This window comes from Lygodium microphyllum, chromosome 14 (genome assembly GCF_053477565.2).
Source record: "Lygodium microphyllum isolate KBCC chromosome 14, Lygodium_microphyllum_v1.1.10, whole genome shotgun sequence".
NCBI classification, from domain to species: domain Eukaryota; kingdom Viridiplantae; phylum Streptophyta; class Polypodiopsida; order Schizaeales; family Lygodiaceae; genus Lygodium; species Lygodium microphyllum.
This window is the reverse complement of record NC_141148.1, coordinates 42,967,212-42,981,990: the sequence shown is the minus strand read 5'-3', so window position 1 is coordinate 42,981,990 and position 14,779 is coordinate 42,967,212. Positions and strand designations below refer to the sequence as shown.

The 14,779-nt window shown below is 42.0% G+C and overlaps 1 protein-coding gene across 3 annotated transcripts in view; it reads right to left on the bottom strand.

Moving 5' to 3' along the window:
- The window catches only part of LOC148025541 (uncharacterized), a 121,436-nt gene that overhangs the window by 60,523 nt on the left and 46,134 nt on the right, over positions 1 to 14,779 (bottom strand). For all 3 annotated transcript variants that reach the window (XR_015693117.1, XM_087692743.1, XM_087692745.1), the window contains exons 9-11: positions 4,816 to 5,066; positions 4,580 to 4,732; positions 168 to 274 (exon numbers count right to left, since the gene is read on the bottom strand). Coding sequence is in view for 2 of the 3 variants with exons in the window: in XM_087692743.1 (XP_087548869.1) it covers positions 168 to 274; positions 4,580 to 4,732; positions 4,816 to 5,066 (511 nt within the window). In the remaining variant the exon portion in view is untranslated. The remainder of the gene's footprint in view (positions 1 to 167; positions 275 to 4,579; positions 4,733 to 4,815; positions 5,067 to 14,779) is intronic.

The following is a 14,779-nucleotide window of genomic DNA, read 5'->3' as shown; positions in this document are numbered from 1 at the left end:
TCCAAGATCCTTCTGAAAAGAGACATTTCTGAAAATGCTTTGCCCCTTTCATTATCTTTTACTTGGAATATGGATAATTGATAATTGGGTATGCTAGAATTGTTAGAAATTTTGGAAAAAGCTGCAATGCATTAGTCTAATTTCAAAATTTATGTGAAGAGAATCACCGTTGAACTTCTGCCATCATTTTTTGCTGCCATTGTTCTTCTAACTCTTTTAGCTGTTGTAGATGCCGTTCCTCTGTACGAATCTGCTTTTCTTCCATATTCAACTCCTGTACTACCCAGTAATCAGAAGCCAATACTTTCTATAACCTTCAATGTAAAAGCATGAGCAATAAGAAGGTGGGTGAACTTTTCTAGCTCAATTGTAGCAAAAACATAAAAGCCTGTAAATTGTAAGATATTCTACATAATTTTGAAATAAAGACAATAATCTTCTACAAGTTGCTCCAATTTATGCAGTAAATGACATAGTTGTAACATTACATCCACCTGTTCCTGCACCCGCTTATACACAGCACCCCAAATGCTCACACTGATGCAAGGATGTTACCATGCAGAGTTCTCAAAGCTGTGGAAGGCTTGATGCATTCTAGATATCAGCTTTGCCCTTCAAGGTGGGCATTTGTATTGGACCAAATGGCAGCATGCAGCATGCCTTAACTCCAATAAGTTGTCCATTTGCAAAGATGCACCAAGGATATGGCAAAGCTTATGATTATCTACCCTTGACTGAGAATCCTCCTTCCTGAACTGCCTCTGGGTAAGCTTTCCCACAACACATGGCACCACTCACATTCGGACTTCTGCTACCTATGAGAATTGGTGATGCTTTCATCAGTCTTCAATCCATGCAAGATTTCTTATCAAGCAAATGGGTCACAGACTGCAAAGCTCCCTTCTATGAGTAGATAATTAACAAAACAGAAGCCCGTAGGCTGGTGCTCTAGAGGGTAGCGTCCTGCAATGGATGTGTTTACTTTTGTGCTGTTGTTGAATGGGAACAGAACAGGGTGGCCAAAAAAAGGTAGCCTGCAGGGGTTTAGGTGTTCTTCCCCCTTTTGGGGGTGGGGGGTTTGCACACCACTGGCTTGTAGATCCACTAAATCTCCCAAAGAGGAAAGGCCCTAGCTCCCAAATACAATGAAAGGCTTCTCACCTTGCCTCGAGGTCTCATCCTCTCAATATCACCTGAGACTTTCCCAAAGGAATGAATAATGTCAAGCCAGGTAGCAGAAATGTTCATTCTGAAGAGAAACTTCATTGCTGAACAATCCTTGCATGTGTATCACTTCCAGATATGCCTACTATGCTGCTGATAGCTAGCTAGTTTGCCAATGTGTCTGCAAGAAGCCAGGAGTGAATGAAAGAGTCATCAAGTCTTTGGAAATTCTGATACATCAAGATGATCCTCATATTCCAAAACTAATGAGGACCATGCGACTGCTCTACAAAATTGCAAATGATGATGAGACTCAGAAAAGCATTCTGAGAACTCTTACCAAATATCTTGAGCAAGGAGCAGTCCCAATCGCAGAGAATTGGAGTCTCTAAGTGGTGGCCACATGTGGAATAAGTAGTGGAAGATAGCATCTCACTAACAACCTGCCTGCAGCACAATATCATGTAGGTTTTTAGCAGCTTAGCTTCCTGAGATCTAAACCTCCAAACAGAATCAGAGGATAGCCCCTGATTTCTTCCATGTTTTGCTGAGGCTTGTGTAGCACCAATCCTGGCCATATGGATTTCTTCTATACACAGGACAAATACTAGGACAATGGTACCAAAGCCACTGTTGGATCCCATTGGGGTCTGCAAACAGGTCTCTCCAAAAGCCAGCTGCCAAAGATGCAGGTATTGCCATAGAGTATCACCATTGGAATAGTGATGTGATGCCTGCTGGAAATGTTATCCTTTTCTTCGTTTCTTTGTGAGAAAATTGTTAGTACATCATGTCTTCTGAAAAATCCACCCCAACTCATCTTTGGACAAGGATCGTAAGCTTGAAGACATCATTGCAAAGGGATAGGTGCACGATGTCTACTCTGATCACGCATCTAGTTTATCATCCTATACCTGAGGGGAAATTGCCTTCAACAAACCTGACTGGGCCATGACTGACAGGTCTCCAAGAGAAAAGCCCAAGAACCCATCACAAGGCCAGAGGGGAAATGGTGACTTTGTCCTTCAAAGTGAATGTTCTGTCTCAAAATCTCCTCATTAAGATGGGAGAAACCTGGGAAAATGATGAGTGAAAGCTTTTACAAGCTTGATGTTGGCTGCTAAAATTGTCTCCTCACTGTTACCCTAGGAGTGCAGCTCTTCGCTTTGTGTAGCAACCACTCCCAAACCACTTGAAAAAGTTCTTTGAGCACAATTTGCACAAAAGTGCTCTGCTTTAACAACACGGATTTATCAGGCAGTAGAACACAGCTATTGCAGGGCTTGAACAGCATGCAGCAAGCTTGAAAATGACACAGCTGAATGACAGCAAACACTGCTAATTTAAAGCAATCAAGGGAACTTGCACAGGGGTGGAACTGATAGCAGCGTGCAAATGTAGCATCAAGGGCTTCCCACTTACCTAGAAAGGCATATATTTAAAATTCCATCCAATAGACTGCACACCTTCAATTACTGAACACAGTGCACTTAACCCAGAGTAGTAATTCCAACTTAACTAGAGCTACAAAGTCTGCACATTACAATCCAAAGGACAAGGCTTTAGACCCATACTTCAACTAGAGCATAATAGGTCTAACTCTAAGCCTTCTAAGTGAGTTACTGTCATAACCTATTGCTTGATCAGCTTACATTAAGAATTGGCCTCCCTATGGTCACCAATAGGGAAGCCACGTGCAGACAACTGCCCCTTCAGAGGGTGCCTTTTTCATTTCTGAAGTAATACTCGCCAATTCTTTCATGAATGCATGTGCAGTAGAGAGGATAGACCACAGAGCTGCTACACTGGCAATGCAAGTTCAAGGCCCACATCAGTGAATGCAGAACTTTCCCCCCCTCAAAGGGGGATAGGGAGGAAGAGGGCCAACTGTAGAAACAAAAGTATCTTGTATACTGATCATAGAAGTATCTGTATGGAATCTGAAAGATCTCTAAACAGCCTCTAGATACGTGAGCGTATCTGCACCAACGAAGTAGAAACACTGCCCGCCTCTTGAGCATCATGCAATACTCTGGATCTACACTCTGCTAAGCATGACTGAGCCTGGACTGAAATCAGCTCCAACTGAAAAGCATCAACAGTGAGCTCAATGCAGCAGAAGGCTATCCAATAGCACAATCTCTGGGAGCAGGCTAAGGGATGTTAAGGAGTGTGTCATTCTCCAAACAGAGCCTGAATGCCGCAAACCACCATCTCTCCATGTTGAAGATGAACGATGGAGTCTCTAAGGATGAGCAACTGCAGCAATGACTACAAATGTAGCAGTTTTTCAGAATAGAGAGGCTGGAAACAGCAGGTCAGCAACTTGAAAGCAGCCCACAAACTGAAGGAGAGCCTGGACTCCCAAACGAAGATGTTTGAGGGCTGATGGAGAGGGCATGCTGTCCAAGACGACTGCTGAACTGCTGATACACAGCAGTATGACTATCATGCAGCAGCTGAACAGTATCAACCTGCTGCAAATGAGATGCCAAGCAGCAACCAGCAGTCAAAAGGTCGTGAGTGATGGCAATGGCAGTGTAGAACAGGTGCTGAGCATGCAGAGTCAGCAGAAACACTGCTGTGACAGCAGTCGGAAGGTGACAGTCTACTGCAAATGATGGTGACAGGCTGGATATGATGGCACCAGGCAGCAACTGGAGAGGAAAGGCTGCTGTAGATGGCGAAAAGCAGTAAACAGCAGTCACTGATGTTACTGCAGCCGCAGGAGGGAGGAGAGACCGGCAGCAATGGGCATTAATAATCAGCAGGAGGGCGTGGCCATTAACTTCAATCCAGGCCACTGATAGTTGGCACCACTTTTTGTAGAATATGGTCACACATTGACCCCCTTTATACAGCTCTTTTAACCTAACATGTCTTGTGTTTTGGGTTCATTAATAATCAATTAGATGATGCTTTGGGTTGTTTGGGAGCTGATTAAAATTAGCCCAATAAAAACATATTAAATTAAAGGCCAGCAACTATGTGGCTTAACAGCAACTACAAAGTGTAATGCCATTTGTTCCCTAGATCAAGCCATGGGCCATTCTTTACCCAAGGTGGCACCAATGTTAATTAGGAGTACCTCCAACACTTGCAATGAGTGTCCATTTCATTCCAATGTTTATCTAAGCAATGAGTGTCCATTTGCAATGTTTATCTAAGCAATAGAGTGAATCTTTTTCAGGAAAAAGGTCATATTAATGCTTTTTTCTCTTAGGACAAAATGTGATTGTTCAATCATAACCTAAATACCTTCAACTGACTAGAACTCTTTATGTACCGATTTCGCATCTATATTCAGTCCCGGGTTGATACTGATATGCTTGAAATAATAGCCAGAAAAAATTTCATGCGCCCCCATCCCACAACAAACAATATTCTGATCTCTGGATTTTTAGTGGATCCTAACCTCTTGGTTTTTTTCTTGAAGTAGTTTGTCATATCTTGCTTGAGCTTCTTCAATCTGATGTTGAAAATTGTCACTAACAGCTTTTACTTTTTCATTCAATGAAATGTCTTTTAGCCGCATTTGATATTCATTGTCACTTTTCAATTCTGAAACCTGCAATAATATACACAGGTCATATTATTCTAATTGAATACAAAGCTCAATCAAATTTCACAAAGCACATTGGATTGTTATACCTTCTCTTCTAATTCCTGCACATGTGCTCGCATTTCTTCAAGGTCTGTCTTTGTAATCAATACCTCCTCAGCCCAGCCAAATGCTTCTTTTTCACGTCTTAAGGCACCAGCAACCAATGCTTTTTCCCTATCCTTAACTTCAAAAATTGCTAGCACCCCATCCTCACCAGCTACAAAAAGTAGATTTGCATCATAAGAAGCAACAATTCGAGATATGTAAGCACTGCTGGCTTGAACTTCTTGATATTCCCCTGCAGCACATAAATATCATATAACGTTGGCATATGTTCCTATCTTGATATAAACAATTCAGTATTTGATCAGATGTGAATACAAGGAAGGCTTGAGATAACATAGAGACATCCACAAGCCTCACATCAATGTCATCCCATTGATGCAAAGACTAGCAATGCATCATGAGCATAAGAAAGTATTCGATGTAAACAAAATGAAATCAGTGTTGGAAAGAGGGAAACCTTCCGAAAGGGGTCTCCCATCCTAGTACTGTTGGCACAAACATGCTTTTATTTCCCAAACTGAGCATAAGAAAGTATTCAATGTAAACAAAATTGCAATCGGTGTTGGAAAGATGGAGACCTTCCTGAGGGGTCACCCATCCCAGTACTGTTGGCACAAACATGCACTTATTTCCCAAACTGGTCTACAGCCATCTAGACCCCAAAACCTTAAGGTGATGGGGACCTCTAGTGTTAGCCAATTTGGGTCATCTTAAAACTTGGCATGACTCCAACAGCCCCCTTGGTGTCAAATTGTTCAAGATTACATGCAAGCCAATTATGTTAATCAATCTAAAAGAACGCAACTTCACTACCCAATTAGTCTTTTGACTTGCAAACGCTAATCACTTAACCCTCAAAGTAAGGCACACCATCAACTTGGCTCTGATGCCAATTGTTGGAAAGGGGGAAACCTTCTCAGGAGGTCACCCATACCAGTACTGTTGGCACAAACATGCGCTTAACTAAAAGATCTCCCAAACTGGTCTACAGCCATAAAGACCCCAAAAACTTAAGGTGATGGGGACCTCTGGCCTTAGACGATTCGGGTCACATTACAACTTTGCACCACTCCAACATCCAGACACACACTCATTACATTCAGACATACAGCAATCAATATGTTTGATCTGATCGGTAACCCACTCTGATCACTCTGCATCGTACAGCCGACTTGAAGAATCCATGACAAATGTTAACCATGAACATAATAAAGCATCTAATGTATCAATCAAAACCACATATTGTTGAATTCACAACAATCTGTACTTGCATGCAAGACAACCTTAGGCTCACCCCTTGAGAAGGATGGTGATGTGTTCCAGAATCCTTTGTTGAATCAAATTACAGCAACTTATGCTTGCACTCAAGACAACCACAAGCTTTCCCCCTTCAAAAAGTTGGTGATGCTTTGAGACAACAGTGAGCTCACCCCTCGAGAAAGTTGGTGAAGTCCCGACAATGGAACATGCAACCTGCCTTCAATCAATGGCAGTAAAACATAAACTTCACAAGCACAATCAGTGTAAAACAACAAAATCTGCAAATAAAAAAACTCACAAATAGTAGAGCTCAAATGCTCTCACACAATGGCCATGATGCTGATTAGCCTCAAAGCTTGGAGTCCCTTGTAGTATTTGTTTTTTTTTTTAAAATTTAATAAGAGCTTTAGGTCCCAACCTGAACAGTGAATCAAGCATACATTTTCATCTAACAAACCTCTTTTGTGAATCCTAATCTTTTCTGTAGCAAATTGGTCCCAAATGTGTCACTAAATCCTTAGTGGGTATACTCTTTGGACTCTAACAAGATTAGGGATTTGGGTGAACCCCCTAATTTGTACAGCAGTAAATTAGTCCCAAATTCCCCTCTATATCCATGGTGCATGCTCACACAAAATCAATCCAGCTTTGCCCTAATCCATTTGCCGTCTATTGCTCTCCTTCCTCACCTTGTATTTCTTCACAAAATCTCTTCTACAATGGAAGGGGCCAACTTTCTCCCCACCAAGAATTGGAGGAATTCTCCTTCTCATTTTCTGCTTTTCTCATCTTCTATCACATCCTTGCCTTACTAGCCTTTGTCTTTGTCTTTGGTCTGGTTGTAAGAAGAATTCCATCCTCTCTTACTCTCTATGTCAATTGCCACAAATGACACATTGTCCAAAATCTCAAAAGTTGAATGTGTGAATAGGGGTGAATTTTGAAACCATGGATGAAGCAAAACATCATATCTATCTTCATTCTGCCCACAGGAAAGGTGGAGAACTTGTCAAGCTGAAAGCAATAAGAAAGAATTGACTTCTTGGCATTCTGCTGGAGGCTTTCCTAGTATAGAATCAATGTGGGATTTGTCAAAGTCTAAGCAATAAACTGTTGAGTTAGCTGCAATGGAGCTTCTGTGTAGAGATGCAGGTTGAGAGAGAGAAGAGATAGAGACACACGATTTGTGGTATTGAAGAGTGTACCTCAATAATGATTTTAGATAGGTATATGTACTATGTACAACCTGGCCCTTACGGGCGGACACGGGCATTGCCCTTTATCCTAACAACCTCCTCCCTGAAGGCAATGTGCCCAAAGGTAGAGGAAAAGAATCAGCTAAGTCTAAGTATATACAAAGCTGAAGAGACTATACCTATCCAATACCCATCATCTGCCAGCAATGGGTAAAGCTCTCTACTGGAAGACCTTTCGTGAGAAGGTCTACAGGGTTATCATCAATGTGCACCTTGACCAGCTCAATGCTCTTGCTGTCATGTACCTCTCTGAAAAAATGATACTTCACCTATATGTGTTTTGTCTTTGCATGAAAGAAAGGGTTCCGTGCTAACATGATAGCACTCTAACTATCACAGTGGAGAACAAGAACCTCAGTAATCAAAAGCTAAGCAATCAAACGTGACAACCATAAGGCCTCTTTGCATGCCTCAATGGCAACCACATACTCTGCCTCCGTAGTAGACAGTGCAACACACTTCTACAGCCTGGATATCCAAGAGACAGATCCCCTTGTGAAGTTAAACACATACCCTATAGTGGACTTCCTGCAGCTTGCATGTCCAACATAGTTTGCATCTGTAAAGCCAACGACAGATATCTTCTGCTTACCAAAGCAAATGCACAAATCCTTTGTGCCTTTGAGGTATCTCATAATACCTTTCACTGCTTCCCAATGCTTCTTGCCAAGGTTTGCCATATACCTGCTAACCACTCCCACTACAAAGGCAATGTTAGGACGTGTAGTAACCATAGCATACATTAAACTGCCAACGGCTAAAGCATACGGAATCTTGGCCATTTTAGCCTTTTCATCATCACATGTAGACTTGTCCTCTGCACTGAGTTTCACATATGGAGGCAATGGAACTCCGATTCCTTTCCCCCCCTCCATATTGAAACGCTACAAAATCTTGGATACATACTCCTGCTAAGATAGATAGAGTAATCCCTTCGATCTATCTCTGAGTATCCGCATCCCAAGAATGTGATTGGCATCACCAAGATCCTTTATGTCAAAGCTGCCATGAAGACTTTGCTTCAATGAATCCAAGGCATGAGTATCCCTGCCAACAAAATCAGCATGCCATCAACATACAGAATCAAGATAATCAGGCTACCATCTACTGCCTTCTTGGTGTACAAGCAGTGATCAACTTGACTTCTTCGAAAGCCCTGAGACTGCATGAAAGTATCAAACTTATGATACCATTCGCTCGGTGTCTGTTTCAACCCATACAAACTCCATTTCAATTTACAAACCATCATTTCTTTGCCTTTAGCAACAAAACCTTCAGGCTGCTGCATATATATATCCTCATGCAGATCACCATGTAAGAATGCAATCTTTGCATCCATCTGTATGAGCTCCATATCTTCAACTGCTACAACCAAGCCCAAAATGGTTCTTAGAGTAGTCATCTTGACTACAGGAGAGAGGATATCATCAAAGTCAATTCTATGTTCTTGCTTGTACCCCTTTGTAACTAATCGTGCTTTGTACTTTGGCGAAGAACTAGAAGTGACCTTCATCTTGTAAACCCACTTGCATGGAAGAGTTTTCTGCCTTTTAGGCAACTACACCAAGTCCCAAGTACCATTCTTATCAAGTGATTCCATTTCCGACAGCATGGCCTTGAACCACTTCTTGCTGTCCAATCTAGTCATTGCTTCCTTGAAGCATAACGGCTTACCACAATAAGTCAACATGACATAATCTGCAGTATACTACACACCAATAACAAACCTATTTGGCTGACTTGAAGATCGGGTTAACCTACGCAGCGAAGGTTCCGCATTTGCTAGCTGCTGGGCCTGCAAATCTGCATTTATAGGTTGCTTTTCTGAAATACGAGCCTGCAATTCTGCATGTACATGTTGCCGTCCTGAAATTCCAGCATGCTGTCCTAATAGTTCAGGCTGTCCTAACTGCATGTTTTCAGGCTGAAACTGTGGTGTATCATGGGCAATACCTTGCTGGTCATTTCCAATACCATTTCCTGCATTTTCAGGAGTATTTACAGCAGGTATACGCTGCTATCCACTAGGCATAAACTACTATCCAACAGGTACATCCTCCCTGAAAACAACCCTTCTAATCTCCTCAGTCTTTATGGGCTACTTATGCATGCGATCTTCACGAAAGATGGCATCATTGCTGCGTACTATCTTTCTCTTTTCGGGATCCCAAAGTCTATAACCCATCTCACCCTCGTCACTGTATCCTAGGAATATGCATTTACAGGACTTTGGTTCTAGTTTACTGCGTTCTTCTTTTCATATGTACACAAAAGCCTCACAACCAAACACTCGCAAATAAGCATAAGAAGGTGGCTTGCCCGATCATTCTTCCTAAGGGACTCTCTCTCCCAAAGACTTGTTTGGTGACCTGTTAATCAGATGAATGGCCGTCATAACAGCCTTTGCCCAAAAGCCATGGGGTAATGCAGCATGAGACAACATCGTACAGACCTTATTCTGTATGGTCCGATTCATGCACTCTGCAACTCCATTTTGGGGTGGATTATGAGGGGCAGTGAGCTCCCTCTTTATCCCCTTGCTGTCACAAAATGCCTAAAAGGCTTTGGACACATACTCCCCACCATTGTCAGAGCGAAGACACTTAAGTATCTTATCAATCTAGTTCTCAACCAACGCCAGAAATTTCTAAAACTTGTCAAGCACTTCGTCCTTGCTACGAATAGGGCAAACCCATACCTTCCAAGTAGCATCATCGATAAATGTGACAAAGTATTTCTTTCCTCCTAGAGATAACCTTAGCATCTGACATACATCCGAATGTACTAACTCTAGAGACAAAGATTTCAGTGAAATAGACTTTTTATGAGATGTCTGCTCATGCTTACCATAAACACAATGATCACAGTGCTCAAAATCAGCATAACGAAGACAAGGCAAGTAACCCAAAACGAGAACATACTTTCATTCATGTATGACTCATGTGTCCCAACCGGCCATGCCACAAGCAAACACTTGGCTACTCGGTCGGCAACAACATGGTTACGCACACTAGATACATGGAGAGGATACAAAGTATCGCTCTTTGAGCCTCTGGCAATAACCCTAGATCCCTTACAGATCTTCCATTTCCCATCACCAAAGGTGGTATGAAATCCATTGTCATCTAGCTGTCCAGTACTAATCAAGCTCTTCTTAAGCTACGGTACATGGCTTACATTCTAAAGACTGAAAACAGATCCATGCTGAAACTGCAGTTGCACATTGCCAATGCCTGCAATGTCACATCATAATTGTCCCCAAGATGGACAACACCATGTCGACCTTCTATATAGTCGGTAAACCACTCACAGTGAGGGATGACATGAAAAGAGGCACCTGAATCCAAAATCCAAGTGTGCATGTCATCATCCGTATCGGCTATCAAAGTATATGCACTGAAACATGAAGAGACAAAGAGTGCATCATTCCCATTGTCGCTCTCATGGCTAAGTACATTCACCTCTTCGATCTTTACACTACTCTTCTTAGCAGACTGACTCTCTTTCTTCTCTTCCTTACTGTCATCCGTCTTCTTGCCCTTCCCTTTCTCTTTCTTCCATTTATAGCAATCACGTTTGAAGTGACCCTTCTTGCCACAGTGATGGCATTCAACATCCTTATTACGTGATTTACTGCATCCCTTGCTATCAGATTTGCCTTTCTGTCATGATCTGCCTCTAGTACACAAAGCACTGGAAGACTTATTGGATGCATTGTTCTGCTGATTCATTTCTTCCATGAGTAGAGCACTCTCTACATCAGCATACAAAAGCATAGCATTAGAATTGCTCATAGCAATCCTGAAGGTATCCCAGCTCTTTGGCAGAGTGCAAAGCAAGAATGTAGCTTTGAACTCATCATCAATATTAAAATTCAAAGCGGCAAGCTGGTTGAAAATGGAGTTAAACTAACTAAGGTGCAGACATTGCAGTATCCTCTTTCACACGTAAATCCATGAGTTTCTTCAGCCAGTAGACTTTGCTTGCAGTACTCTTCTAGGCATACAATTTTTCCAATCGCTTCCAAATGTCATAAGCAAAATCCAACCCTTCAATGTTAAACAACAAGGCATCAGAGATCGATAGCTCAATCGTCGAGTGTGCAAGCTTATTCAGCTCATCCCAATCGTTCTGCTCTACGTCAGCTGGTTTTTTTCCCTTTACTTTATTCGACTTTGCTTGCTTCTTCTGCAACAAGATATTATAGTACTGCTTTTGCCAAATTGCAAAGTTGTGTGCTCCTTCAAGCTTCTTGATATGCATAAGATGATTGTCACTACTACTAGCCATGATTCACAGTCAAATAATTCTATGACAATAAATGACAGCTAATGCTAGGCAATGAAAGCTCCAAAATCCACTCAGTTATATGTTAGGAACATCCCCAAGTATGTATGTTCTTGCTGCTACATACTTGGGGATGTTCCTAACATACCAATTTCCTAACGTAAACAAAGTGGAGTCCATAAATTCTTGACAATATAGGTGGCTGTCCTGCAATTCAAGAGTGCAGTCTTGAAATTCCTAACAATACAGGTGGCTGTCCTACAATTCAGGAGTGCAGTCCTGACATTCAGGAAAATTTTGTCTTGAAAATTCAAAACTGAAATAACCTCTCAGACTGACTGAGATTGAGCTCCAAAGATCATGCAAAGCTGCTCAAAGTATCACCATAATATTCCTGCATAAAAACATATCAAATTTCCTGACAGTGAGGTATGCTGTCTTGAATATGCAGGGAAACTGTCCTAAATGTACAGCAATAGACTTGTAGGTAAAGCTAATCCAAAAATGAGCTTTAATCACTACTCAAATGCATTACGGAATCAAATCCAAGCATGTAACATCAACCATAAGCATGAATACATGGTTTAGAATGCCCGAGACCAAATCTAGAAGCAAGACATAATGCATATGCAATCAAAATGTCATTCAGCCCTGTTATTCCAGCAGCCAAATCTTTGTCAAAACCAAGCAAAATGATGACCCTAATCACCTCAAAATAATCTCTAATCATGGACGTAACATCTCTAAGTCATGTAGCACCAAATGGACGAATCATAAGCATTATTCACTCAAGAAATAGTTGCTGTCATGTTTCCAACCACAAATATGTCAGCAAAATGAGTCAAATCCTTGCTAAGATTAGCTCAAAATAGCCTCAAGACAATGCCACATGGTTCCCAAAGCATCCAGCATCAAGATACATCCAAATAGCTATCATATGAGCATCAATCTCAAGAGAGCAGGTGCTGCCCTGTTTATTACATATCTGAATATTGTGTATTTCAGACCTGAAGCTGAATGTATATCAACCCCAAGTGTAATACTACACTTCAATGCTCAATGCTAAGCATTAGATGCAAAGTCTCGAGCACAACCATGATGCCAAATGAAGAGGAGCAGCTGCTGTAGGTCCTGAGCATGCTGAAAACCAGATCTGCATACCCATGCTGATGGCGCCTTCAACCCTGAAGAGATTGGAATGCTGGTCCAAGTGTTGAAGATGATGGGGAGGGTCCCCTAGTGGCCAATGAAGCTTCAAGCTTCAAGAAGAAGCTTCAAACCTTGTTGCCCTGCCTATAGACTCTCCACAGTGAACTCTTCTTCAACTTCAAGCTCTTGCACCTAAAGAAATGCCAAGCTCCTAATTGCTTGAACCAAGCTCTAATAACACTTTGTTGAGTTAGCTGCAATGGAGCTTCTGTGTAGAGATGCAGGTTGAGAAAGAGAAGAGATAGAGACACACGATTTGTGGTACTGAAGAGTATACCTCAATAATTATTTTAGATAGGTATATGTACCATGTACAACCTGGCCCTTACGAGCGGACACGGGCACTACCCTTTATCCCAACATAAACAGCCACAAGTCAGTCAACTAGGAGTAATATACTGAATACTTACCTGCCACTACTAGAGAGATATTCATGTCCTTCATCTAGGCTTTTTTTTTCAAGAAGAGGAAATTCTATTAATAACACCTCAGAGAAAAACTTGCGGCAAAATACAAAGTACAATGAACTCTATAAAGAGTAACTGAGTACATCACAAAAACAATGGTTGTATAAAAAACCAATCTGATGGGCTATGACGCCAAACCATCTAGAGGGTAGTGTAGAAGAAAGTGTCTGAGTCCCATGTCCACAAGAAGGCCTCTCTTCTCTTGCTCATGCTCTCAAAGCTGCCTTGCATCCTCTCCCATCTCCCACACAAGGTGTGGATAATCTCCCTCTAGATCCTCAATAGAGTCTCTGCTCTCTGGATACATCCTGAAGAACAACATGTTTGCATCTCGGGGTCCAGATGTACAAGCTCCCATCTTTGACAATATCCCTCCACTACACCTGCTCAGATATTGTCCAATGATGAGAAAAGAAAAAATCCACTGAACATCCTTATAGCCACATGTTGGGCCTCTATCTGTGACCTAGGTTGCACGCCCCCAGGTTGCCACAATGGTCTCTACTATGCCATGGAATATCATCTTGAGGGCTATCCTCCGTACTTCCTAGGCTCTAGGGAAGTCCCATAGGTAGTGTCTCTCTATCTCCTGTAGCTCTCCGCATCTCGCACATGCCACTGGATCCCTGTTTTGTCCAAGAAAAGTCCCAACCGCTAGGCTCCTATGAGCTACAAGCCATAGAAAGAGAGATATCCTCCTAGGCCAAAAGCTATCATGTAGCCTCCTCCAAAAGTCACATAAGAACTCATTTGAGATTCCCTCTCTATGCCAATGGGAAACAATTGTTTGTCGTGCTTTGATCTTGCTCATGTGTATCCTCCTCCCCAACCTAGTAGCGTGGCCAAAGAAGGCCACGTCACATATTCTACCAATGAACACATCCCTCTAGACCCACTCTCCTAGATCCCATTGTAATCTCTATAAAGGTTTCCTCTAATAAGCCCAATACATCCATCTACAAGATAGGTGCTTGGGTCTCAATTAATGTGCCACTTCTCGAAGTATGCCACTACTTTGATCCTTTGTCTGGAGCACCCAATGAGCTCTGGTCAAAGTCCTCTCACTGGAGGCAGCCATTCTCCTCAACCATAAAAGTGAATGTCCTATCTTTGCTAGTTGCAACAACTGATAGAAGAATTCCCCTCTAGAGAAGAGATTGATCCAAGTGTCAGAAGTGTCAGAAGTGTCCATATTTGTTCGTTGATCCAAGTGTCAGAAGTGTCCATATCTGTTCGTTGTCTCTGAGTCTCTTGCAATAACTCCTTGAATGCAAACCGATCTCCCATTTACGCAGCAACTTGTAAAGAGAATCTTCCCCATGATAAGTATGTCCTTTGTCCAAGCATATGATCTAACTCTGATCTCAACTAGTAATTGAAGAGAAGAGGCTGCCTCCTCTCCTCTTCTCTTTGGCTATAGTTGGGGGTACTAGTGAAGCCCCAATGATACAAACTTCCATGCTCTA